The 27793-nt window shown below is 43.0% G+C and overlaps 1 protein-coding gene across 7 annotated transcripts in view; it reads right to left on the reverse strand.

The window, feature by feature from the left end:
• Nucleotides 1-27793, reverse strand: part of LOC135911496 (eye-specific diacylglycerol kinase-like) — a 655226-nt gene that overhangs the window by 37968 nt on the left and 589465 nt on the right. For 4 of the 7 annotated variants that reach the window (XM_065443827.2, XM_065443819.2, XM_065443823.2 and 1 more), the window contains 10 exons: nt 18600-18678; nt 11916-11999; nt 10215-10292; nt 9465-9521; nt 8844-8912; nt 8720-8752; nt 7298-7522; nt 6326-6516; nt 5453-5627; nt 2469-2539 (listed from right to left, as the gene is read on the reverse strand). In XM_065443827.2, the coding sequence (XP_065299899.1) occupies nt 2469-2539; nt 5453-5627; nt 6326-6516; nt 7298-7522; nt 8720-8752; nt 8844-8912; nt 9465-9521; nt 10215-10292; nt 11916-11999; nt 18600-18678 (1062 nt within the window). Of the gene's footprint in view, nt 1-2468; nt 2540-5452; nt 5628-6325; nt 6517-7297; nt 7523-8719; nt 8753-8843; nt 8913-9464; nt 9522-10214; nt 10293-11915; nt 12000-18599; nt 18679-21649; nt 22774-27793 lie in introns of those variants that run through there. The other 3 variants (XR_010567368.1, XM_065443818.1, XM_065443822.2) reach the window with 2 other exon arrangements.

Raw genomic sequence — 27793 nt, forward strand, 5'->3', positions numbered from 1 at the left:
TTCACCCCCATCAAAGTGCGGCCGCCATGGCCGGGACCGAACTCGTGACCTTGGTTTCGGCAGCGCAAACAGCTGGAAATTTCAAAAGGACTTCTTCTTGGGCAAGTTGGTGCTTAGATTTCCTAGGTATACTTTGTGGCGCAAAATACATTTCTTGAAAAGGGACAGAAGAAAGGAAGACAGTGAAGCGCCATAGTTGGCGCTTCACTGTCTCCCTTTCTTCTGTCCCTTTTCAAGAGATGTATTTTGCGCCACAAAGTATACCTAGGAAAGCTGGAAATTTATCCCTCAGCAGCAGAACGCCATAGCAATAAAAGCATACGCAATGTGTCAGATGATTGTGCGAAGCATTTGAACGGCGATTAGCTTTCAAATTTTGTGTTAACAGAGCTTGATACCAATAACGCTGACACAACATTATGTTGACATAGATTCAGCACTGGCCTTCTATTAACATGTGTTTTATTTGAACATTAAAAGAATATTTTGAAATCACTTATGGCAGCACACTTCTAATACAGTCAATGTCAGGTTTTTTGGAGTCCCTAAAGACTGTGAAAACATCTGAAAAATTGGGCAGTCATAAAAATTGAATGCAGGCTGTTTACTGCCCCCAAGGACTCTAATCACCACAGCCACATCAGAAATAGCTCTGAAGGCTTGCCAGTACACTTATTAGTTGTGCCAGTGCTTGTACTGTGACAAAAGACTACAGGTGCAAGCGTGTATATTTAAGGAATGTATACCGTGTTCCATGACATTGCCCATTTCCATCTTCATATGCTTCAGTGCAATACACAGCATGTGCTTATCCAAGTAACACTGTTGTATTGTGGTGAAGCTGACGTTAGAAAACTGGCATTATGCAATGCTTGACGCTTGCTGCGCTTTCCGGGCAACAAAGGTGTAGGTGAAGTCAGCGCCATTTTTGACAGCAGTAAATTCTTTCAATAAAGAACCCGCCACCAAACAGCACAAAGCTTGGCAGTGAATGTCAAAGCAGCTAGGATGCCAGCGGATTGGTGTGCGAGAGCGCCGATTTGAGGGTGCGACATAATAAATATGGCGGATGTGGTCGCTTTGATTAATGCCCCTTCAGACCTGCGGTCACGCGAGAAAGTCAGAAAAATCGGATGGAAATGGCTTTCAGCATCCAAAATTTCAGACGTTCTTATACATTGGCTCTGCAAGGTACATGACGGTCCTGCAAGGGCATTCGAATTATTGGGCGTCACGTCCATGAAATTTTTCTTTGACTGTACATGAGATAGAGTATTTGAAGAGGCAGGCATTACTTGCATGAGATATTGAAATGCACAACGAATAATCAATCATAATAATGCGACAGCATTGCAGACTGACTTCAACTACTTAGGCATTATCACTTTCTTCTGATGAAAAATGTAGGCCGACCCTGAAAGTGGGTGCAATTTAGCATGGCATCTCAAAGCACTAGCTGTCCCGAGAGAAGAGCACAGCAAACTCGCATGTGACACACGTGTCAGATGTTTCAAGGAGCGACTTTGGCATGAGAGAAGCATGCATGCAATCGTGGCCTGGTGGTTGGAGCAATGGACAACTGCGCTAAAGGCGGAAGTTTGATCGATCCCACCATCGGGCATGAACTTCTCTATAGCACTACAGGCAGACTTCCCCCCCCACCTTGGACGTGTCTGGCAGAGAAGTGCAGGTACATTGAGCGTAAGCGAGCATGTTGCGGTGTTCACAAAATCACAGGTTAGCAAGTCATACGAGGTATAGGTACATCACTTAGATAAATTAAGAGTTTGCAAGGTTGCCCGTGATGCACCTATGCCCAACTGTCAAGACCCAACTGTCAAGACGCAATATTATGACAATCAAAGTATGCTGTCACACACTCGACAAGCTTGTGGTGATGAATTCTATCCTAGTTTTTTTTTCTACTAATCAACATTCTTAACAGCACTGCAAGTTTGCTAATAAGTGTTAACGAAGAGCATCAAAGAATTTCACCACAGATTGTGAGGACGTATTTTTTGAAACTGCTGCTGGTCACAGGATTTCCACTACATGAATAATTATGAAGTCACGTTACCACTCAGCTTCAATTCAGCAATTCGGACAAGTGCTCTAAAGTGATATAATGTGACTAATTACAAATGCGTTTAATTTTGTTAGTCAGCTAACATTTCTCAGTAATCTTTCTTGCAATCAAGTAATCCAGTACTCAGTAAACGTCTTAATTAAGTCTGTTTCCATTAAAATAATCCACTACATTTCTAGTATTGAAGAAACCCGCTCGCAGGATCTAAGTGCACGAAGAAGAAAAATTTGGGGTTACTATAAACATAAACATGACGTTGCTTTTCAGACTGGAGTGCAGTGCCCATTAAAATAGCTAGCAAGATGGCACTACACTGCAGCTGACCAGAGAAAACCCTCTTTTCTTCTGTGCCTACAGACAGGTTTCAGAAGCTGTGACTTACCTGTCCAGCTGAACGATGTCCCCATTCTGAACATCTTGGAGTATCTTTGATACAGGCTCATCCGTGTAACCCTACAAGCAGTAAAAAAACAGCAATGACACTGATCACCTTCATAATCAACATATTTTTCACCATGATTTCCCCTTTTCATGAAGCATGTTTTCAAGAAAGCAAGGTAGCCATACATATAATAAATTAGAGTTACTTTAAATGACTCAGAACTTTGAAACTGCTTACACTTGTTTCAAGTTTTGCAAAAAAACATGGTGCTGGTTGTTCGCCATAACTCAATGCTGACATAAGGAGCAGCATATGTCACATGACATAAGCTGAGTATCTATTCGCGTGAAGAGTGAAATTTAATCGTCAAATACTTCAGTTGTCAGTTGATAACGTGCCTTCGTCCAGTGTCTAGATTTGGAAACCTTTCATACACTTGTCCTTCCCCGACTCCTATTCCTTGATGCTTCAGGTCACACTAATAAACTTTGTGTGGCATATCTGCTTCATTACAATCATCATCATCATCATCATCATCATCCTACTTTATGCCCACTGCAGGACGAAGGCCTCTCCCTGCCATATCCAATTACGCCTATCCTGCGCCAACCGATCCCAAATGGCCCCTGCGAATTTCTTGATTTCATCACTCCACCTAGTCTTCCGCCGTCCTCGACAGTATTTCCCTTCTCTTGGCAACCATTCTGTAACCCTAATGGTCCACAGGTTATCCATTCTACGCATGACCTCACCTGCCCAGCTACATTTCTTTCTCTTCATGTCAATTAGAATATCTGCTATCCCTGTTTGCTCTTCGATCCACACCGTTCTCTTCTTTTATTTGTGTTATGTTTACATTATTACTATCTACATTACTGTTATGTTATTTCTTTGTATTGTTATTGTGTTCATGTAATATATATTGTTCGGATCACACTGTGTGGCTGACGTGCCCGCCCCCTCTGTAATGCCGAAAGGCCCTGAGGGTAAAAATAAACTAAATAAATTTTTAAAAAGTTAGATCACCAGGCTTCACGGTGATCACGGCCATCACCATCGCCCTGCTTGTCACTGTCGCATGCAAGATCACTTGCATGGAATTTATACTTAACCCACCTTGCCACCTCGCCCCTTCATACTCAAATTTCTAGACTTTTCAATAAGGTTTAATGTGCAGCCAATGCAAGGTTCACCAAGCAGGCTATAAAACCTATGCGCTTTCAGAGCACTTGCATGTTAGTAGCTGCTACATCTGAAATTCAGGGTTTGTTATGGCATCTTCTATTGGTCCCTTTAGTGTGCTCTGAAAGCACTCTGAAATGCAGGGTAACACAGCACTCAAAAAGCTTCTTCAAAAATATTATAAAAATAAATAAATAAACAAATAAACTGGTTTGCACATGCACACAACTTGCTGTGATAACAAAGTGACAGCTAGCGGCACTTCTGTGGCCAAATAGAGCAGCATATTAGTCTGAATTTACTTTTTGTTTTGGTTTATTGCAGCACAACCTGAATCAGCCTGTGACAGTTTTGCATTTGCCAAAATGCAGAAGAGCAAAGTGAGAAATATCTTAAAAGGTGGCAGCACAAAAAGACACGGGCAGAGACGGGACGACAAGGATGAAATTAGGGCAAAAGGCTGCAGAGCGCCGGATATCCTCAGCACCTCCTCATTTCGGTTGCAGAGGGCCTTCCGAGAAGATGCGCACAAAACCGCTGACGGGTGAACCCCGTGCCCAGCAGAGGGTAGAAATTCTGGGGTTTTATGTTTTAAGACCATGACCTGATTATGAGGCTTGCCATAGAGGGGGGGGGGGACTCCGGAGTAATTTTCACCACCTGGGGTTCTTTAATGAGCCCCAATGCACGAGACCCGCAGGTGTTATTGCATTTCACCCCTATCTAAATGTGGCCGCCGCGGCTGGGATTTGATCCTGTGACCTCGTGCTTAGCAGCGCAACACCATAGCCGCTTAAACCACCACGGTAGGTTAGGCAGGGGGTAGTTTGATACCTTACGTTTACTCATTATCACACAATCTGAAAAAGGTGGCCCAACATTACGACGTGAAAATCATATTCTCCACCCCCCACAACTGGTCAAAGCTTTGCAGAATGACCAACCCAGAGGCAACTCTGCAATGTGACTGCAGCATAAAGCACAGGCGGCCTTTTGTTGAATGTGCAGGTGTAGTTTATCAAATTACTTTAAGGTGCTGAAAAGTGCACGTTGAACAAATTGGGAGATGTGTTAACGATAGGTCAAGGGAGCACGCAAACAATGTTAAAAATGCGTGTGAAGCAAAAGATTTCTAATGTTTTATGACAAGTCATTGTCTGACAAGTCATTGTCTGACTTGCAAGGACTGTTTGCCCGACCTTGTAAGCACTTCTGTTATTAAGAAGAGTAAAACGCCTGTGACACAGGAAATCACAGAATCTGAACGGATTTCTAGACTCGGGAAGAAATGTGTCAGCGTGGCCTCCATCACGCTCTAAGACAAAGAGCTGGCATATTTACACACGCGCAGATGATAACCCATGGCTTGGAGACAGCATGTATATATTTGTGAATCATTCAGAATAAAAGATGTTGGAAGTTCAGTGCTCGTGCTTGTCACCTCATCTCCATGCATGTTTCTTTTTTTTACTGCCGCCCTTTCAAATAGTGTATTTTGCCTAGTTAAGTGGTGTAATAAAAGAGATGTTTATGTTTTTTGTTCCCCAGCTTAAACAAATGTGAGTGAGACTTCAGGACTACATTCAGAAGAGCCCTCATGCTTGCATCCACAGCTTTTCGTTCATTGCCACAGAAGGTTGACTGTTGCCATAGTAGAGAAGCTCTGGCTTTGCTGTCATAGTTGAAGCATAATAATTCTTGAAATATAGAGTGGTTGCTCCGTTGCATGACTTTTACAGCTTTGCTAGAGCGTTTGGAAGCAACCTTCCGGAGCTGTCCACAGCGTAAGCGATTGGCCTTACCCCTCCCCAGCCAAGTGCACGAGCCAGATCGTTGCCGGTACCCAGGGGTAGCACAGCGACGGGCGGCGGGGGCACGATGCCGATCTCATCAATCACGGACAAGATCCAGCCCGCCGTTCCATCGCCCCCACATGCCAGTATTCGTAGGTTGTTCACCTTGCGGTAGAGCTCAAGCCTGCGCACACAAAGCGACGATGCAATCATTGCTATAGTCTAAGCTGCGAGCCGAACTCTCCCATTAAAAAAGAAAGCATGTCCAAACGGTACAACAGAGTGAAACAAAGGACGACAGCTGTAGTGTTCTAGACTTCCGATTTTCTTGGTCATTCTAAGATTCTAGTTTATCAGCAATCATTGACAGGTCACCCGCTCCCCTTTCTAGCAATAGATAAGGTTTAAAAGCACTGACAGAGCATTAACTTCACCAATAGCCCTGCACGTCACCCCTATAATTGGCTTAATCGTTGAAAGGCCTTAAAACCAAAATCACATTTTAGGCTTTTGATAAAGCTGCCTTGTTGAGCATATCTTGGAACTGCTACTTGCTTACGGTATTTACCATTTGGTGCAACAAACGGCATAACGGCTCAACCTTGGGAGTGTCCACAAAGGAAGCTTTGAGAGCCATTCATAGCTCAGCCTCAAAGCCCGATAACCCGAGGAACCATTTCAGCATGACTTTTGGTCAGAAGTCTTTGCCATAAAGGAGTTAAATAAGTCTTGTTGCTTCAGCATGACAAACCCAATCAGCTGCTACACGAGCCTATTCGGTGAATTCCGGAAAAATGGCAACAAGCATATGGCAAAAAAAGAAAAAAAGAACGATGGAAGATGAGAAAGAGACAAAAGTGAGTTATGGCACAGAACACTGACCCCTGTCTGGGACCTCCTTCCGAGAGATCGAAGACCTGGCGTGGGTTAAGAAGCCACTGGAACTTCTGCATCATCTTGGACCCCTGGTTGCCCCCACTTCGTGGATTGATGAACACCAACAGGGGCTTGCTTGACGCACACGGGATTGGCTTGATGGCAAACGCACGCTGCATGTCCTTGTCTCCACATCCCTGGAAATATTCATGCAGAAAATACGGACCGTGGTCGGCAAAGCTAGGCAGCATAAACATTTTTTGCAGCCAACCAATTCAATGTGCCTGTGAAATGTTTTTATCACTGCTATGGTAACAAACGGGATATATATTTTGTTTATGGAAGCAAGTTTACTAAATATTTTCTGTGATAGTGCAAATTTGTCTCATCAGTTTGACTGCTTGAAAAGGTGCCCATTAGTTGCATGACAAATCGTGGTGTAATGTTAAGTAATTAATCAAGTTTCATTAATTAACTTATTAAATATTCAAATAGGGCAATGTCCCAATTGCAGAACTGAAGTCAATCAGCAATGCGCTCATAGCCATTCAGCAATAATGTTGTGCTTAACACCGGTTTCAAGAAATAAGTCCCTAAATTCTGTGGTGAAATGCATTGACATTCAAGTGCACACGCAACTGCACTCAACTTTCACCCTGAGTTAATATAAGTTTTAATTCAGAGATGTATAGATTTTGCCACAGAATTTTACAATGCTAATGGCTTGCTTATTACGTAATTGCATGTGGGTGTGCGTGCTTTACACTTGCAGGCTTTCAAGAACAAAATTCCATTGAAAGTCGACACCTGCTACTAGTCACCTTTCTTGTCCTTGTCTGGTTTCCATGCTGTGGAGTTAGGAACATCGATTGCACTATCAGAGAGGCTTTGGTAAGCTTATCAGCAGTCACGCTGTGAGCTACAGGCATAGCCTTGAATTAATGTCTTTTCTGGAATGAGGCAGCAGTGGATGTTCACCTCTTTACGGGACTTCTTTTTCGTAGAAGCCCGCTTCTTTGGTGACCTCCTGATAGATGACTTGAAGGAACCCTTCCTGGGCAGCTTGACGATCCACGAGGGCGGCACTATGATGTCCATGTGTGTACCCAGGTTGCACTGCTCCCCAATCCTTTGCATACTGAAACAAGACTCCTTGTTGTGGTAGGCTGTCTTGCACCACGTGCAACTGATGGCCACTATCTCCTGCGCATAATTGCAGAGGTATGTGCAGAGGTTAGCGAACTGACGGAGAAAGACGTGAAGACAAGCCATCCCAGAAACTGAAACACAGAGACAATGAAGCACACTGATAATAAAGTAAGCAGTAACACAAAATTAACCTGAGACAAGTCTTGTTGCAAAGATAAATGGCAATAAGTAGCCCTATCGTAAGGCAGGCACTGAATTAAATGCAGACGGTAGCACGTAAACAGAGGCAAGTATGAAGATAAGCAATCCCAGACATTGAGGCATAGAGACAATTGATGAAAATTATGATAAACACAGCAAGCACTGGCATCATACTAGCTATTTTACTGACATCACAGAGGCAAGCACAATGATAAGCCCAATTACAAATATTAAATATAGAACATTAAATGCAAGCAATTACAGAGATAATCATCAATGTAAGCACCGATAGCAGATAGGTGACAAATTAGCCTAGTTACAGATAAATAAAAGGAACAAACAGGCAAGAGACAGATAACCGACATCTGACAATAAGTAACACATAAGCAGTGCCAGATAACAGGCATACATGAAGATAAGCAATGTCATACACAGGCATAAACATCTGCAGTTAAAAACATTGTCATGAAATAAACAGTGACAGAGATAAGTACAAACATAAGCATGAAAAAGGGCGTTAGGTCAGACAGTCGCAAAATCAAGGAATCCCGAAGATGTGGCTAACTATTGTCAATCGTGGAGATAATTGTGAGAGTAAAAGTAAACAGGGACAGAAGAAATAGGTGTCGAAAAAAATTTTGCTAACTACTCCTGGACATAACCGCAGAGATGGGGCAAACTCAAGACTGTACTGCTTCAATTAATTGATAACCTTTTCCTCCCAGCTTTCGAATGAAACAAGTTCAGAATAAGAACACTAGGAAAAAGCTGCATTTGATCAACTTTCATTACTCCCTTTCAAAAATATGATCAGCTGGGAAAGTTGTTACGACTGCATTCTTGTTAGCTCCATACCGTTGAACTCGCTTATAAGAATACCGTTTTTACCAATATGTATGATATAACAATGAGCAGCTGATGCACTTCCAACCTTTGTATGTGTTCTATGGTAAAATAAACCACTTGCTACAATGCTCCCATTCCAAGTTATTAGCAATAACAATTAAATCTGGCTACTACTATTACTAAAGAAACAGCACTTGTGCTTACCTTGCTACCAAATGAGAGTTTTGACTGAAAGGACTGAAAGAAGGCAAAAGAGAGGCTCAGGTGAGACAAGGTTACAAACTCTCGCAGAGCAAACACAAAGTGTGCTGAGGAATTTCCAACTCACCTTGCTACACTGTTGGCACTTGCCTTTCTCATAGCGCCTATGTACCCAGTGGTGCTGAATCACAGTTTGCTGCAACCAAAATTTCAAAGTAAGGCTACTAAAAAAAAAGAAATCGAGCTACTACTCAAACAGTTTAACAGCCTTTGAGAACACGGGGCAACTACCATAAGGATGCATGCATTCAGCATTTCTGCAATTCGAGCTGGTCCATTAATTTGGCTTCGCACAGCCATGGGCTAACTTCCTGGTTAGCTCAAATGACAAAGCGACTGCCTTGGAAAGGATTTCAGTCCTAGGTTCGATGTTAGACTTGGACAAATTTTTCTTCAACTGCAAAGCTTTCTTTCTGAGAAATTCCACGCGGGTTTCCCCTGTAGCATTGTGCAACAGTCGGGTGGAGGAAAAAATTTGCCTTTTCCTGAAATTTCCTATAACTTGCAGGTTTCCGAATATCTGATTTGCTATATGCAATGTTATAACTGCCCCATTACCTCATAGGTTCGGACCAATCATAAAATTCCATTACATAGACCTCCTCACAAACATTTACTTAGCTGAACAGGCTGCCTTGCTGAGGTACGACTAGATACATATATGTTCATGAAACTCAGCAATGCTTACCTCTCGGTATTGTCTGATGCCAACATCTCTGAATGTTGGCTTACATTGAAACTTCATCTGAAAAAAAGAAAAAGTGCATCAATGCCAGTGTTAGCATTATGTATTCTTGTTTGATACACACACACACACAATTCTGGTTGGCAGTTATGAAAACAGCTGTGATGCTGGTAAAGCATCATATAACAATTCACTAAAACTAAATGACACTATATTGCCTGTTATAAAAATTAAAGACCTCCAAGCAAGACAATAAGCTGTTTTTGATAGCACGCACAGAGTCATTACAATCTGCTAGTACCAAGCTTCCAAGTTACGATACAGCAAGTCAATCCCCCCAACAATAGCATTCACCATACATCAAAAGCACCATTTTGCCATTAAGTTTCAGCAATATAATCAAAAGTAAACTACAATGCCTTTATTGCACATTATATTTTTCTATTTATGGTAATTTCTCAAGAAACCTTAGCATTATGACTTGCTGAAACTTCTTTTACTTTTTAAAACACTGCAGATAAATACATAACATTACACATACCTTTGTATAATTAATATTAGAGGTTGTCTTCAAAACTCTGTTCAGCTGAATTTAATTATAATACTTTAGAATTATTCTCTGATCTTCTATATATGCAACACACTTCTGTTATGATGAAATTCTGATAAGACAAACAGATTTCTAAGGTGTCTTGATGTTTGGCTGTAATAAGAGCCTACACAAAAGAAAACTGAAGGACTGTTTCAACTTACTTTATCACTTAAAATGCTAATGCATCCGGCGTGAACAGTTATTTTACAAGCTGGGCATTTCATCCGGGGTCCATGTTTCTAAAGAGAGCGAAAGAAAGAAAACAGAGAAAAGACAATCTTTATTACCATCACATACCTAAGAGACACTGTTGAAAGGTGCAGTAAATGTGGAATGCAGGCAATACTCGCTGCGCCAAACCCGACCCAAGCAAAATAATGCATAGCTATAGCTTAATCAAACTGATGGTTTGACGACATCTTGTATGGTCACACGGAAGCAAGTTGAAGAAAAGAAATAGTGAGACCGCTGATCAAAAAGAATAGGTTAAGAACATTTAGGACATTTCGGCTTCCGTACAGAAGCCTTGCTCACCATACGGAAGCCGAAACTTCCATATGGTGAACAAGGCTTCCGTTAACCTATAAAACACACCCTGGCGTGTGTGTTTTATGGTTTATCTTACAGTGATGAGCTTACCTTTCTCTAGCTAGTGTTTAAGTCACCTGACCTAACAACAAAATTGGTGATTCAACAGGCACAGTAATTAGCCAAAGACTCTAAAACAGCGTTTCAGCCAAGGAACACAATTGGCATGACTGTGTTCAGAAAATCGAACACCTTTGCTAAAGTGGCTGCAGTCAGTGGCAGATCCATTGTTCTAGAACTCCCATGCAACGCAACTGGTTAGATTAGGTTAGGTTGGGTGGCAAAATCTTCTAACAATTGTGAACCTGTTGAGCACCCTGTTGTCGCTTTATATGCTTGAACCATTTTACGCCGAATTGGAAACCTCTAGCATTTGTTTTCTTTTTTTCAGTTCAGGAACATTCAAAGAATACCGGTTCAGGTTCAGTTCTGGCCAAAATTCCGGTTTGGGTGCGGTTCTTGGTTCAGATTTGGGTTCGATTTGATACCCTGCTTTGCACAAAGTTGCCCTTCAACAATAACTGAGAATTCGAGCCCACACCTCAAGACAATCAAACCACACGTAATGTAAACAAAGTGGGCCTTTTTGCAACTTAGGCGTGCAGTGTGGAAGGTGAATTCATAGCTTACTCTTGGAAGCACAACTACAACAAACATCTTGGATCTACAGAAACTTGACATGTTCACAGGCCCTCCTTTATATTATATTCATCCCAGGTGTCTATAAGTTCAATCCAACTGTAAGTTCATGAGTTCAATAACCTCTCACTGACACCTGCCTAGTATTGCCATATAATGCCGGCCCAAAGAGAAGCATGAATAATAGTACTGAAGTGATATGACAAGTTTTCTTTTATCTTGATCTGCCTTGTAAATGGGCATATTTTTCGTATTTATTTTATCTTATACAGCTGGCCGACAGGGTTGGTTTAAAGAACTATTGCACTAAACTTTGATGTTCAAGTAATTAGAGTTCCTAAACTCTACCCAAATCAATGGTACCAAATTAAAACAGAAAATTGACGAATTTCAAAATGGCACTCACACAACCTCAAATCTAAGGTTCAGAAGTAGAAAACTGCAAGAACATAAGTAGACTTACTAGGCAAAGAAGTACAACATACAGGTTGATAACCCAAAGTTCTGAAGTAGTCATACATTGCGTTGAAAATGCAGCACAGAATCAGAATGGCTACAGTAAAGACAATGCTTAGAAAACCCTGTGCATATCAAATCAGCGAGGGAAGTGAACAGTTCAAGGAGACCGTACTTACTGAGCATTCACTCTCTCCCACGTAACAGAGATCCCCAGAGGCACTAGTGGCTGTCCATAAGTGGTCCCCATTGATAGCACTCTCCTGTGTGAGGGAACAGAAAGAACGAGCGGTCACAGAACATCCATTTCCAAAAGCACAAAGCAGTGGAAGCTACAGCTAGGCAAAGTAACAGCGGAGAGGGGACAACAGCACAAAGATGCAGGAAACAGCGTTGTCCTCGCAATGATGCTTCTTCGCTGTGACAAGTCACCAACTATAGCTCACGTGCTCACTTTAAGGCTGCTTTCTTTGTGTCTGCTGCTTGTCGAACTGTACACCCATAGACACTTTTCTATGCACTGTGGCAGAAGCGTGTTTACGACCTCAGGAAATTTATGGTCGCATACATTTACCACCCAAGATAGCTACGAAAAGAAACTGTATTGTGTCCTCTAGTCTGCTATGGGTGCGCATTCTTGATGAGTTCCAACACAAAAAACTTCACGATCATGCAGTCAGAAACCTGCAACACATTCTGCAAAACTGCAGCACTGATACTTTTCTCATTGCATAACATGCTATGTTACCTGTCCCTGTAGTGATGGACGTTCACTGACATTACAGTGTTGTCACTGCTGATCCTGTCAATGCAAGAACAATGCAATGTGGAAAATAATTAAATAAGTAATAATAAGGAGCAGCTGACAACAAACGCACTTGCCCACAAGCTTTCTTCGCTGATCTTTAAAGTGACCAACAGAGCAATCAAACTTACATCTCTGGTCTATACAGAAACTGTACTTCCTGTTGCTTTTATACATGCAGCAGAGATTCGTTGATGCATTCTCTTTTGTTACTTCTCGGTTCTTATGCACTGAAAACACCACTTCCATTTAGCTCCCATAGGGATATATGCATAAGCTTCCTGTCTGTTACTGTTAGAGGCTGTTATTACCCAATATTCAACCCAACACCAGATGGAAATTAGAAGCTACACTTGGTGTTGTGATTTATAGCTACAGCCACTCTCTCCACCCCTATCAAAAAATTTAAAAAAAAGCTTTTATAGGTCGATATTACTACCAGGCATCAACAGCGAGCTTTATCAAAGTACTAGGTCTTCATAAGTTTATTGGTTCTCTATTCAATTTCACACAAAGTTTTACGTGAGAGTAATTTCATGCCTCATTTGAAGTGCAGTCACGTGAACTACAAGATATAATGTTTTCCCGGATCATGCATTCTTTCACAATGATTCCCTAAAAAATCTACCAACAAGGTTCTACTGTGCAGCTTCAATTAGCATCCAAAGTGGACGAAGCAAAAAAAAAAAAAACAACTGCTGGAAATGCAGCTAAAGAAGATTCCAGCTCAGAAGCACTGCCAAATACTGCAATGTACACCTCGCAAAAAAAAGAAAAAAACCTACAGCAAGGTATGCAACCGGGCTAGTTTGTGATTCAGTATCCAATTTCACAGAGCAAAAACTAAACAAGGATAGACAAGGACTAGAGGAAAGAAGAATATGTTGCTGGGCGGGTCGGTTCAAGTCTAAGGGGCACATATTAGCATGGTGTGGAAACAACGTCGTGAAAGGAAGTAAGAAAGAACAGAGCGAATGCTAATCGCTCGTAAATACTAGCACTCACTCTGCTCTTTCATACCCCCTCCTAATAAACTGGTTTTCCATGTTAATGCAAATACATTCCTCCCTTGACTTAGAGGACATGTTTCCATTTTTTCCTTGCCTAGCTTTCTCACTGCAAATCTACATTCTGCAAAAGAAACAAAAAAGAAGTAACAATAAACAATAACTACTACCATGATATGAAAGCTTATCAGTGAAAACACCAAGTGAAAATGTTCACGCAGCTCTTTGCCCTTCTGTGGGCTACGCGCCATTTATGCATGCTTGAATGTGCATTTTGATTGTATCCTGTGTTTGTACTGACACCTGTTTCGAGGTTACAGCTTGTGCTGTTTTTCTTTTGCCAGTAGACTTCTACTTCTTATGCATGGTGTAACACTTTATCTACAATTCACTGTCTGCAAATGTACTTTTTTTGTCATCTTCGTATAACCTCTCTGCACCCACTAATGATGCCTTATGGCAGTGCGGGTACAAAAACAAAGAAAGCATTAACAGTGACCTAGCAGGACAATGACACGAAATATGTTCACGGAGTAAACCGCACATTCTTTACGTCATCAAACAACTGGCACCCAATTTATTTTTCGGAACAAATGAATAGTAGGTTTTAATAAAGGCATTCCTTAACCAAACTGAATATTCATGAAAAACTAGCTTTGAATATCAGATATTTTCACATTTATAAACAAAGAGAAATTTAAAGTTGAAGTTCATTTGGTGAAAAGCAGGAGGCTTATTTACATTATTTTATATACATGCACGTAATGCCATTCGCAATTTGACGTGTGGACAGTTAAGAAGATTGCAAATGAGGAACTGCTGCTTTCAATTTTATGATGCACAATCACAACTACAGTAATTGAATTAAACGCTCAGGTTTTACGTGCTAAAACCACAATTTGATTATGAGGCATGCCATAGCAGGGGACTCCAGATTAATTCTGACCACCAACGGATCTTTAACGTACCCCCTATGCATGGGACACAGGTGTTTTTGCATTTCGTTCCTATCGAAAGGCGGCCATCGTGGCCAGCATTTCGTCTCGTGACCTCGTGCATAGCAGCGCAACACAATAGCCGCTAAGCGGCCATGGCGGGTGACGGTTAAAACAAGGGAATAGCACGCCACCAGATGGATTTAGAGTGTTGTATATTCGTTTAAAAAAAAAGTGTGACACTACAGCACCACCCATTATTTTAGAGGGATGCAAAGATCATGAGACTGGAAAATAAAAATTGGTTTTGCCTAAATCGAGACAACAAGTTTGCATATAGGTTGCCTAAAAGTGAGTCATTCAGGTCACATGACCGGGATTTGTTAAAGGGACACTAAAGCGAAACAATAAATCAATTTAGACTAATGGAGCATTGTTTGAGAAACGTGCAGGCAGTCATTTCAAAAATATAGTTTGATTATTAGATGAGAAAATGAAGGTCCAAGTATCAGTATTTGAATTTTGCGCCGAAACCCCAGCGGCGGTACATCAGTGTGACGTCAGGGATTCCAAAGTATGTTTTCGCATTTGGGCCATGTTGGCTGAATAAAGGTTCCCGAAACTTGGCGTGTTTAATATTTGGTTCCTTTAGAACACAATGTAGTCAATCTGTACCACTATATAGAATTAGTAGGCACTAGAAGATGCCATCAAAATCGAAGACGCCACAGCCCCCAGGTGCGGGAACTCAAGTAGGCGTAGCCAATGGTATTTCGTTCTTGCACTTTTTCTGGCTTACCAAATGTCTTATCGTAGCAAGAGTGGTGTTTTTGGTGTTGTAGAACGGTAATTTACTGATGCAGAAGGAATAATTTTTCACTTTAGTGTCCCTTTAAGTACGTGCTATCTGCCCCATGTGTTCGCGCAGGAACCAGAACCCATTCAAAACTACTGTGACCCTCTTGCAGTAAAACGATTCGGAACAGTCCTCCCTTGCATCAGTATTTCTCCTTCAAGACTCCAGTGAGTGCAACTATCCCTTATATTCGAGCAGAAACTAATATTCAGCAATTTCAAATAGTGAATTCCCGAATCAAATATGACTCAAGTAGCAAAGCTTATTCAATTTGTACTTGAACTTTTGAATACTTGCATGTTCCTAATGAATTATCATTAAAGCTCCACATAATGGCAATAAAAACAAGCAAAGGGCACTCGAGGTACTGCTCACACCCCAAAATGAAAGAAGAGCACAAACCATACAGAATTGTCGTTTTTTTTTTTTTCAACCCCTGAACATACAGCTCATACTCATTCTGAAATGGCAGCGTGTCATGTTTGTTGGTACAGATCTACAGTACTTAGATTGATGGACTACAATAGCTCTTCATGTGGGGGAGAACAGTACAAATTCTTTATATCAAACGAGCAGACCCATTGTTTATTTTGATCACAAGGGTCTGCGTGTTTTTCACAATAAGTTCTTTGTGTTGGCTGAGAACAACGCATTCCCTTTACCTGCGTTAGCCTACAGGGAAGAGGTTACTCTTCAAAATTTCTTATTATAAACGAATTTCAGGGGCCCTGAAACCTTTTCCCAACTAATCATAGAATGACATCACTATTAAATTATGTACTATCACGAATCTCCTACCCCAAAGATTTTTTAAATCCTTGAAGCTACAGTGAAGTTAGACATAGTTACCAGACTGATCAGCGACTCTCTCTCTCCTTTCATTTGCACTAGCATGAAGATGGCAAGGGGCGGCAAGAGAGCAATGCCCTGCTGGCCCTGCCCAAAGGTTGAACGCGAGACGCCTCGTGGCGGCATTCCGTGCCAGCCACGGTGTCTACGTTATGTTTTTTTATCTCGGAAGACACGCACAGCAGGCACAGCAATGTGCAACTGTCGTGTTTACACCAGCAGTGCAAAGATGAAATGGTTCTCCTGTATTTCTGAGATTGCAGAGATATATATGTTTTTCATTTATTTAACTCAAATGAGCAATAATTGCATTACTGAGAATGTTTTGACGATCACGAAATCTGCCACTTGTTGTTGTAGGTCCAGCTGCTTATGATCATGCTGCATGACGACATTAGGGAAGCGAAAGCAACTGACATTTTACTGCTTTTGACCAAAGAGCGTAAATTCCCTGCTGCATAGAGTGCAATAATGTTTGTCTCACGTGTTCACAGGAGCCTCGCTAACAGATAGGCAACGTTTGCTTACTATGTCTTAACAGTGTTTTGGGGCCCCTTTAACTATCACCAGGTGTGCTAGATTTCTAGAGAGCCCCCCTGTGGTCTGCTTTATTATCATACACTGGTTTTGGCACATAAAACCACTGAATTTTAAACTGTAATACACTTAACCCACATTGAAAATACAGGGCTATACATTCCTCTGCTAATATCACTGCCTGCTAGTGAAAACTCAATCATGTGTTTCTAGCAGGAACATTCACATCTGCAAGAATCATCTTGGTCATCATCATCATCATGAACCTAATTTTTGTTCCCTGCAGAATGAGGGTTTCTCTCAGTGATCTCCCATTACCACTGTGTTGCATCAACTGTTCCCTAATCAACAGTTTCCCTAATTTTCTCAAACCACCTAGCTGTTGGCCATCCTCGACTGGCCGCTTCCGTTCCCTTGGCACCCCTTCTGTAACTCTAATAGCCACCCTACACCTTCTGCCCTACGCATTATGCACATGACCTGCTCTTTTATCTCTGCTCGATAACTACCTGCCCCTGTTTGCTTTTTAATCCACACTACCAATTTACTCACTCGAAACAGACAACGAAAAATAGAAATTAAACAGTTCTAGAAGTATATATGGTGCCAACATGCACTTTCTTTACAGAAATTCACAGATAAACATGGTAGTACTGTTGTTTATTAACTTATAATCTCGTGGACAAAGTAGGGAAAATAGGGGGAAGGTGGGAGATGGAAATTCAAAATGATGAGCAAAACGAGAATCTATTTGCTATGCTAATTTTCAAGCTATAGGCAACAACACTTAGTTGTTGCCCGGCAGCCCAGTACTGCTGCCAAGTCATGAATGGCTTGTGCTTTATCAGCGTGACACAGCATTCTTGACAGGAAAGCAGCGAGCGACGAGTTTTCAAGAAAGGAAATGCAAGCAAGGCAGATGACGACTATTGTTGTGGGACAAGATAAGCCCCAAAGGGTGCAAGTTTCTCTAAGAGTGTATTTGTCATAGCTGTCATTGAGAAATTTTGTGAATGTCCCTTCAAAATTCATTAATTTATTTCCGGATGCAAAATCATAGCAGGTGGACACATAAAGGAGCTTTGAAAGAAAACCCAAAAATAAAACAGGCATAATTTTACATCAGTACAAAGTGATACCAAGTGTGGTGGCTTTTTAACAATTAGCATGTACCCTGTGCCACAGCATGGCATCATGAGATTATTCCAATAAATTATTGTACAAAGAAAAAAATTAGTGCTCAAAACACTTCATTCGGCACATCAAATGTGTCATTTCCGGGTGGCACAGCCCTACGAGCACAGCGCCCTGCACACTCTTCATCCATCTTTCATCATTAAGATAATCACCATAAAGTCAGGGCATTCTGCTGTAACACTGTCATGCACTCACCATCACTTCTACCCAAATCTTCCGCCAAACCGAATAACCTTCTTGTATCATTAGCAAGTACTCCCGATTTGGTTCTCTTTAAAAGCGCTTTGGTTAACTTGAACTAGTGTTGTTACTTTGCTTTATTGTAACTGTACAAGTACTGCCTAACACATTCACTCATTTTGCAGATCGCTCTTGTCTTTAGCAAACTTATATTCGAAAACTTAAGGCTGCTTGTCTCATCATAGCCTTTCAACTTTGTACTCCTGTGTTCTTTTATGTTGTATTCTGTCAATATTATTTAGCCCCTACCCTCTATAATGTAGAGCTTGCAAGGGTATCATAAATAAATCTGCAAGGATGTCCGAGGCTTCACTGAAGCGATTAGCTGAAAAAAAAAAGAACTCTAGGCGACAAACAGCGTTTGTTCCCACAAGAAGATGCAGGCCACTCCCATGTCGTCAACTTGCGTGAGCTTTGATACTCAAAGGGTCACTCACCCCCCAGTCAGGCGTGGCCCGGTACTGCCTCGTATCTCCATTCTCAGCGGGGAGCTTAACTTCTCCCTGGATCGCTTTTCTGTAATGAGAAAAAAACAGCCAAGTGATGCCCGGTTGCATTGCAAGCTGCCGCGCTACGCTGTCATAAATCGTCCCCCATGCAGATGGCTGCGCTCTCTTTCCGATTGCGGCAACTCCCCTCGAGAGCCGAACACATCGGCAGAAATCGATTGCTTCATGTTGCCCAGGACATCTCGAGAGATAGCAAACGGGGGGGGGGGGGCTTCCTCGGATAAGATTAGCAATGTTTGTTACGACGAAATGTTGACACAGACTGTTGTTGCTCAAAGAAGCAGACACTATCAGGAAGACCGGCATTCATCTGTACCCTACTGAGATCAGAGTGATCAGTTCCACTCACTATAAATGGATATGGGGTTATTTCCATCAATTTATTGGTGAAGTACCTCAGTTGCTCATTGAAGTTAGAGGTGGCAGTGACATTTATGTTTTGTTGTCACAAAATGAAAAAAAAGGCAATTTCACATAAACCACTGCATTTGCGTGCATTTGTAAATTTTCCCCACGTGGTCAAATTTCCAGGTAGCCAGAGCCGGTGCACTCAATTAGATGTACAACATGTTGGAAGCAAGTTAAAATTAAAAGCTATCAGCATTATTGCCTAGCACAAGTTCTGTTGCAACCAATGATGATGAGGAGTTCCTGGCACCTTTACTCCTCAGTCTTTGGGAAAATTTCAGTTCCCAAGATCCAAGTTTAAAGAATGCACAGACTGTTCAGCTAAGATTTGGGGCTCATTTCAGGCTCATTTTATGCAAGATGTGCCACTGAAATAGACCTGTTCACCCAGATATATCTGAGCACTTTGGCCAACAGAGAGTCTTAAGTAAATGCCAAGAAAAGTGGAGGAAATCTTTTTTTTCTTGACAATTACGCATACGAGAGTTGCACAGGGGGCAGCCTGCCAGGGAGGTGCGACCATTAGGGAGTCTTAATTAGGTGTTTGGAGTCTGCTCCACTCAGACTGGTGAATCCTATATATTCGCACACAACTGCTCAGCAAGAATGCTGGTGCAGATGTTCGCTACACTCACAACGACAGTAGAAGGCAGAATGATGCCCTCACTCCACTGCAGAGCTGATTGAGCAACAGGTGGCAATGCACGCAATTTGTGTCTGTGTTGCTTTGCAGTGAAGCCAAATGCATGCCACTTGTATCTCGTATGCCACTCGTATCCCACTCGTATCACGTATACCACTCGTATCTCGTATACCACTCGTATGTCACTCGTATCATGCACCCCAACAGGAATGCCCCATGTGCAGGGCCCCGGCTCATGAAATGTGGGCCAAGCGGACCGTAAGAAGTTCCTGCTGACTAAATCTGTTTATTGTTCTGTGGCTGTGAGGTTACCGTAAGCCTCCGTAGCAGTGCATACAGATGAGCCAATCAAGACCAACATTGGACCACACAGGTCTGATAACGGTGGTGTCTTATCGGGCCTTCATTGGCACTGCTTTTCGTGTTACTCGAGCTGTTGCGCTGTGCTGCACATAATCTGCCAAGCAGCTTGCAGCAATTTGCAATGCAGAGATTGCATGTAACAACCATACTAATGGTGAAAATGCTGCTGAAGTCAGCTATTTGTTGACTTCAAAGGTTGTTACAAACTAAAAGAACGGAAGACGTGTACCACAATGGAATGTTCAGCCACGCGCCACAAAAGTCGCAGAGCGTGCGAGATAATCCACCGTGTCCACGCGTGGTGACCACCCCAAGTTGCACGCAGCAGTGACCTCGATTTAATCATAGGGGTTTGATGCCTCTGCATAACCAAGCCTTTACAACGTACCAGTGCTTTTCTGAGCTGTGCATGTTTGGTGAATAAGCACTGAGCGGCATTTTCAAGGAGCAAACAGCTGAAAAATCGCTACATTAAAGCACTTTGGTTGTGTTCTCTAGCCCTTACTCTCACTGTCATGCTGTGCACGTTGAGAATACCAGAACCTGGGACATCAAACAATGTGGCAGTTTTGCAAATGCCCATCGTGAACTGCGTAGCAAGCACCCATCAGACAGCAAGTACGCCTTTTTGATGAGGTCGTTAAACTTATTATTGTTTACTGAACCGGAAGAAGAGCTGGTAGTGACATCTTGTGACACTTTGTCCAGCTGAAATGCCTTGAAAAAATGATTGCATTGTATGAGCGTTCTCCTTGAAGGAAAACCATAAAAGGACTGTGCATTACAATTACTCAACTACCAGTGCTTCATACAAGTAGTTAGGTCGAATATGGCAAGTCATTGCAGTATTAGCTTTGTATGCAGTATTAGCTTTGTGGTAGAGGTCTGTGCCACAGGACATCGCATTGCTGGTTGTTACAAACTTTGGTGACCTGTTATTCTGTAAATGCTAATTCGTTCACGGACAAGTTGAAGCACTCTAATGTGCTGCACGTCTTGTACTATGACAATACGCCTAAATATAGAAAATCGTCACAATGATGTATATTTCTCACAGCCTCATCCGACAAAATGATGCCAAGCAAACAAAAGTTATGATAATGCAAACACATTTCAGACTGCATTCACTAGGGGCTGAATTCACAAAGCTCTTCGTTCATATGCTCTGTTTTTCATTGGCTGACTGTCTTCACTAACAATATGTGCTACATCCATATTGGCTGGCACAAACACTTTTAGCATAAGAAAATGTTGTGAATACGGGCCTACGTTATTAGCACCAAGCTCTCTCAACACTATCAGGCATTTAAAATCTCAGCAACCCATTAGTAAATTCTATAATGTTGCTTACAATCTGCGACTTGGTGTGGAGTGAATATTACCAGCACTGTGTCAGCTTCGCCTTGTGAAAAGAATCGCCACAACATCAAAACACGCTGCAACGTGGGCAGTTACGAGCACCCATATTTCTTTTTATTATTATTGAGACGAGATAGGAATACGCAGATAAATCCGCACTACGCTCTAAACAATTTGGAAATGAAATCGAAGGGGTAAGTCTTACTCTTTTCCCTTTCTCAAAAGGCACTTGCTCTTCAGTGCAGCGACTGGCGCAGCGGAGGCTACTCCCAAACGATGAACTTGCCCCCACATTTGACCGAAACGCTGGCATATCACACACGGGCGGCACGGAGCAGACGAAAAAAAAAAAAACACACACACACAGAGACGCTTTGCACTTCAGAAAGCGGCGACAGCGAAATCGGCGCTATAATAGCCTCAAATTGCTGGCGTCTGCAGTCCTCACGCACAAGGCGCCCCAAAGCGCGTCATCGCTATCATTACGAAAGGCTATATCCGTTTGCTGATCCATTCCGGACTGTCAACCACAGACGTGCACACAAAAGAACGCGTCGAACGACCACTTTACACAGGATGCGAGCACCGGCGTACTCCGACGAGCGCTGTCGGGACGAGTGTGCCGCGTATGCGTGTTACGTACTACGTACGGTCCGCGGCCTCTCTGAGAGCACAACACGTTTGCGATTGCACAACGACCCCAACACGCGCTAATTGCACGCGCCCAGCTTTCTGTCATCGGCGGCGAAGGACGCTTCATTCAGGCACACTTTCGTAAGCGAAGCTATTAAAGACGATGAAGAGGGCGCCTTGGCAACGGATTCCCGCTTGAAGGTCAAACATCGAGAAAGAACCGGCACGCAAGTTCCGAGACATTTGGACAACGCGCAGCGCTTGGAATATGGCGATGCTTGAAACGCGAATGCCACCTGTGCCCGCTTTCACGGACGACACACACACTCACACGGTGTCGATGGCGTGCGACGATCGGTTTAAACGTGGTTTTCCGCACGGCTGGTCATTCATCACAGTTTCTGCCACGAGGCAGCGCGATCGCCAACGTCGAAAGGCACGCAGCGCAGCGGCCGCTTCGCCGGTCGTTATTGGCGGCGGACTTCGGTTTACTCGGCAGGAGCACCTTCGGTCAATCTTCGCCTGACAGTTCATGGCATGACAACGTCACCCGGCAACGTGAACTGAAGCGTCTGATATGTCTATGTGACGCCGACGCGCACCATGCTTGCAAGCGGGGAAGCCCATGTTTACGGTACGCGGTCTTGTTTTTGTTGTCGTTGCCTCCAAACTTGCTTGCGGATCGTTTCTTGAGCGGCGCTTCCATTGTTGCTTAGGCTGCTACTCGCTTTTCGCTAAGCTTAGCGCGCGCTCTTGACAAATGCAGTCCGTAAAAGCATAGCCTTCGAGAGCCGTCGTTGGGACGTGCATTTTATTTTGACAACATCTGAAGTTTGGGATCTATTACTAGTTTTTGGCTCTTACAATTTCTTTCCGTGTTAGTAGTACAGAAAAATATCTAAAAATATGACTTATCTCACAAATGGCCATTTGTGAGATAAGTCATGTTGCAAATGATGTGTTTCGAGCTCCTGCAATGACTTCCGCCGCATGCTGCCAGTAATAACATGGCCTTCAAGATTTGTATGTCTAAAACTGCCATTGCTGAGGTGTGGATTTGGACACCACCTATCTGTTTTCGGTTAAAAATTTTCATCTGTTACATAGAGATAGTGAAAGTATAGCCTTCGAAATTAGGTTTTGTTACCCAGAGAGAACCGTCATTCCCCGTTGATTTGGACACAACTTATAACAAAAGCTCATATCAAAGGTCATACTTTTGTGTACTGCTATAACTTCTAGACACTTCAGTACACAAAAGCGTAGCCTTGAATATCCACTTCCACTAATCCAAGGGAGCTTTTGTAGGATCAGCTTCTCCATGTACCTCATAATAATAAAAAAATGAATATTTAAAATTCTTTTTGTGCACGTTCTGCAATCACCAGAAGCGATTAAAGATGCCAAGAATAAGTCATGGCTGCTTTGTTTTAAGCACAACCTATCGCACCCTAAAACTGAATAATTTTTATTGTACAGTGAAAATGATTAAATCTAGAAATCTATATTTTAAGTCCAAATCCACACCAAAACAAGGATTCCTTCCGAGTACCACCATCTAGTCTCGAAGGCTGTGGCTATGCTGGCCGCAAGCGCCAATATCAATGGGTGGTGTGAAATCACATTTATAACGTGTTTGTCTCCCAAAATCACTTCCGCCGCATTGAATGAGCAAGAGCATAGGTTTTAAGATCCGCACTTTAAATCCAGGAGATGCCACCATATGGACCATATGGAGACCACCTATCGCCGGAGTCGGAAACAGGTTATGGCCGCTTTGTTTAGCAGATTACCATTTGTTTCCTTTCCCCTTTCTCGTGAAATGTGTATCAGTAATGCTCTTTATGTTCACTTAGATTTATGTAAATGTAAGAAACCACGTTATACATTCACTGCGTGCCTGTGTAGGCGTGAAATATCAGTTTGTACAAACATTCTAACAATTACGCTGAGAAGTGCGAAGCGAATCAAGCAGGAGCATCCTGTAGTGTTGGTAAAAGCAACATATCCACCTTCTCGATCTGCGAGCCACCAAACAGGTTCGATGGTCGAGGTAAACCAGAAACCGCCACGACTGGTCAGCAACATGTCACGTGACGGATACCGGGTAGCAGGATGAGGTATCCGCGATGAAAGATCGCGGGAAACAAAAACGAAGCACTAGTGCTGCTATTTGCAGGAAAGATATGTGACTGTGCCGCCCGGCTACTGCGAGAGTCAAGGGCTCTGTGAACGCCTCGGCCTTCCCTGTCTTCTTCCTTTTGTATATCTCACCTCCCCTTCCCCAATCGAAGGTTGTGGATCGTTCCCCACTAGCGGCAAGTTCTTTTTTCATCCACTTTCATTTCCATTAATTTATCGTTTAATTTCATGTATTAAGCACAAGTAATTTCCCCTATGTTGTCCTTGGTGTCAGTGTTTGTTCGCCTCTTATAATATAACTAATAAAAGTAGGGCCCCTCCGTTAACCCCCCTTCTTCTAATTTACTCCCCTTCCCCAAGGCACTCAGTCGTGCTCCCTAAGAAAATAGCGTATCTTGCTCTTCACAATCTCACTCTCTCTATCAGTTCGCAATTTATGAAGAGCGTATACATTTCTTCGGATGCTGTACAATTTCTGTACCGGTTTCCAAGTTGCCGCGAAAAAAAAAATGTTAACATTGCCCCTTTTTTTGTTGATTTTCCGCGTTAAATGGATATCCGACACCTTGAAACCTCAGAAAAGGCAGTGGTGAGCATCAGAGCACCGTAAATAATTTGCTATTTTCTACGAATAAGTTTCGGTTTCATTTCCTGGGACTACGTATCATACGACGCAGCGGGTGGTCATGTGAGAACAGAACATTGCGACGTTTTAGCACTTGCTCTAACTCACTCGGTCGTCTGAAATGCTTTTATTACTCGTTGCGTGGTCTGACGTAGCAGCATCGGAGACAAAACGGCATTCAAAACGACACAATGTTCTGCTCCAACGTGAACATCATCTGCGTTATGACGCCATGACACATAGACTTCATGAGAAACGAAACCGAAACTGGTTCGTAAGAAATCGAGTATGGCAAATTATTTAGGGCACTATGGGTATTCTTCTAGGGTTTATGTCGAAGACGTTCATTGAACGCAAAATAATGATAATAATAATAATAATAATAATAATAATAATAATAATTTGGAGGACACTTCGCTTCGCCTTTAAGAGTTAAGGGGTGCCTTAGTGCCTTAATCACGATGATGATGATGTCTGCTCAAGCGACCGTTGTCTAGTTTTTTAAATGTTGCACGCAAGCGAATTCAGTAGTGCGGAAGGCTAAATGCACTGAAAGAGCTTGTTCGACGCTGAACTTGTGCTCGCTGATCCGATTTCTAACAGCCTTTTCGTTCCTCGTACGCTTTTTTTTTACAAGTAGCACGGAGTATACTGCATTTTCACAGCAGCTGAGAAACATACGACCACGTTGGTCAGCGCAACCTCGCCTATGCATACTAGGTACTATAGCTCCATTGTTAACCTGCCGCCAGACTATTAATCGCTTCCTTCTTTAGGTGGTCTACATAAAATGCCTGCTCAATATAATTCCAGTGGATTTCAAAAGAACGGTGTGTTTAACAACCGTTACTGATGGTTCCCACCGGAATTTTTCTTCAGTCAGTGAGTAAACTACTTTGACGCGTGCTGGCTTTCGTCAGTTCTTATATGTGCCGTCCTGCTGCGTACATTCTTTATCATTACCTTATTTCTTTTTTTTTGCCTGTCATGTCTTTAACTCAACAAAGATATTCGGCTGCGCTATGTCCCAAGCCTTGCAACCGAGTCGCGGCTTATTTCAGCGCAAAGATGGGAATAGCCAAGTTGTGTGCGCCAGGATTTGCATGCGAAGAGACACTCTGATGAAGTATTCAAGGCGCGCTCCTCTACATACCGTTGATCATTCCGCACGCTAATGAATTCACGAGAAGCCGACGATTTTTCGCTTCTTCCGAAGCATCCCACATACTACGTCACCGTACACTGCGCCCCCATAAGGCACAGTGCAGTAGGCATGAAAAAAAAAAGGAAGAAGTTGTAGGCTGACTACCGATTTTTTTTTTCATCGTAAAGTCTGCATCGCATCGAGCACCGACTCCGGGAGAGCGGCGTTTGCTAATTACAACGAATCGCATATGCACGCGGGCGGCTCGCACCAGCAGAGAGAGCACCGAATTAGCGTCGTCGACTGCGCAAAGCTGAATTCTGCACAACCGCCCGCTAGCAGAACCTGCCCGTCTGGCTCGACAAAAAGGACGCAGTCGTAGGCCCAACTCGCCGGCGAAAGTGAATTCGTGAAGCGCTTGCCGCTTCGACGAATGCTTGTAACTAATACGATAGGTCACGTATTGAGCTGGGGCGCGTGGGCGCGACGCATGTATCACTACGGGGATGGCGGCGTTGGCTAACGTCACATAAATTAGCCATTCAACGCCCGCTATCGCCCCTGCGCTTAGACTTACGAGCAATGAAAAAAATCAAGCGACACGGCTTTACGCAGCCTGCGCCCTTAATTTACGCCGTCTGCTGATTCAGCTTAGCGCGGTGCATGCCAGACTCCACAATTAGGTAAACGAAGATTTAAAACTGCCTGAAGGCTCTTTACATAAAACGGCGACCCCAGAGGGCTTGCGACGAGAAGTTCAGAACACCTCTCTGGGGTATGCTTCCCTGGTGACGTACTTCCTGTGTCCAATGTATACAGGCTACTCACTACAAGTTTTACGGGCACGCGTAGCTGGCCAGCTCGTGAAATCGGCGGTGTTTGTCTGAAGCGGCGAAGTAAGCGAACGAGTAACGCGCCTGGGCTGGCTCCGGTATGAGTATGCAAATTTCGTCTGCGCATTAAATTAGCACTACGGACAACGACAACGCAGAAACTTCAGGAGAAAAATCGTTTGGCGTCCTCCATACTCCATAAACTAGCACTCCGAACACAGAGTCTGACGCGCATATGCATGAAATTGCGCCGCTGAAATGTTTGCTATTAATGAATCACGAAAAAAAATTATGAAGAACCAACCTCGCTTACTATTCAAGAATACGTTGAGCATGCGTTGGGACCTGGTTATTTGCGGCACTACAAAGCACTCTCCTTTGGGAGTGCTCCCCCTTACCATCGTGCCCTACCCATACGCGGAAGCCAACCGGTACATCGAGTGCCATAAGCAACGCGTTCGGAACCCCATGCAGCGCCTGTCGTCGCCTATATGATCGCAGACGCTGCGACCAGACGCGCAGCGACAGCCTCTCAAAGCCCTAGCTGTCACGAGGGAAGAATGCTAGGACACTCCCCTACAGTTTTGGCATATATGCTCCCATAGAGTTTCTCACTATAGCACCTAGAGGGAAATCTGGCGCCACCGTCTATGGGAGTTTCTTAAGCGGCGCCGGGCCGTCATGGGAACGATGGTATATGTGTCTGTGAGGCTCGTGTTGGCTGGCGTTGTAAGAGGCTTCGTCTAGAACGTAGATATCACTACACAAATAGTGCGTTCTTAAGGTATAAAATTTCATAAAATGTTTAATTTCACGCATATTGCATCTTTACTCACCTACAATGTATGAACTAGCGAAGAAAAGCAAGAACAGACGACAAACTGTTTCAAAGCGAGCGCGAATCTTGTCGTCTGTTCTCCAACTTTAGCGGCCCGCTGATGCTTTTTACGTTTCATATAATTGTACATGCAA

The sequence above is a fragment of the Dermacentor albipictus genome, chromosome 10 (assembly GCF_038994185.2).
Source record: "Dermacentor albipictus isolate Rhodes 1998 colony chromosome 10, USDA_Dalb.pri_finalv2, whole genome shotgun sequence".
Taxonomy (NCBI): Eukaryota; Metazoa; Arthropoda; class Arachnida; order Ixodida; family Ixodidae; genus Dermacentor; species Dermacentor albipictus.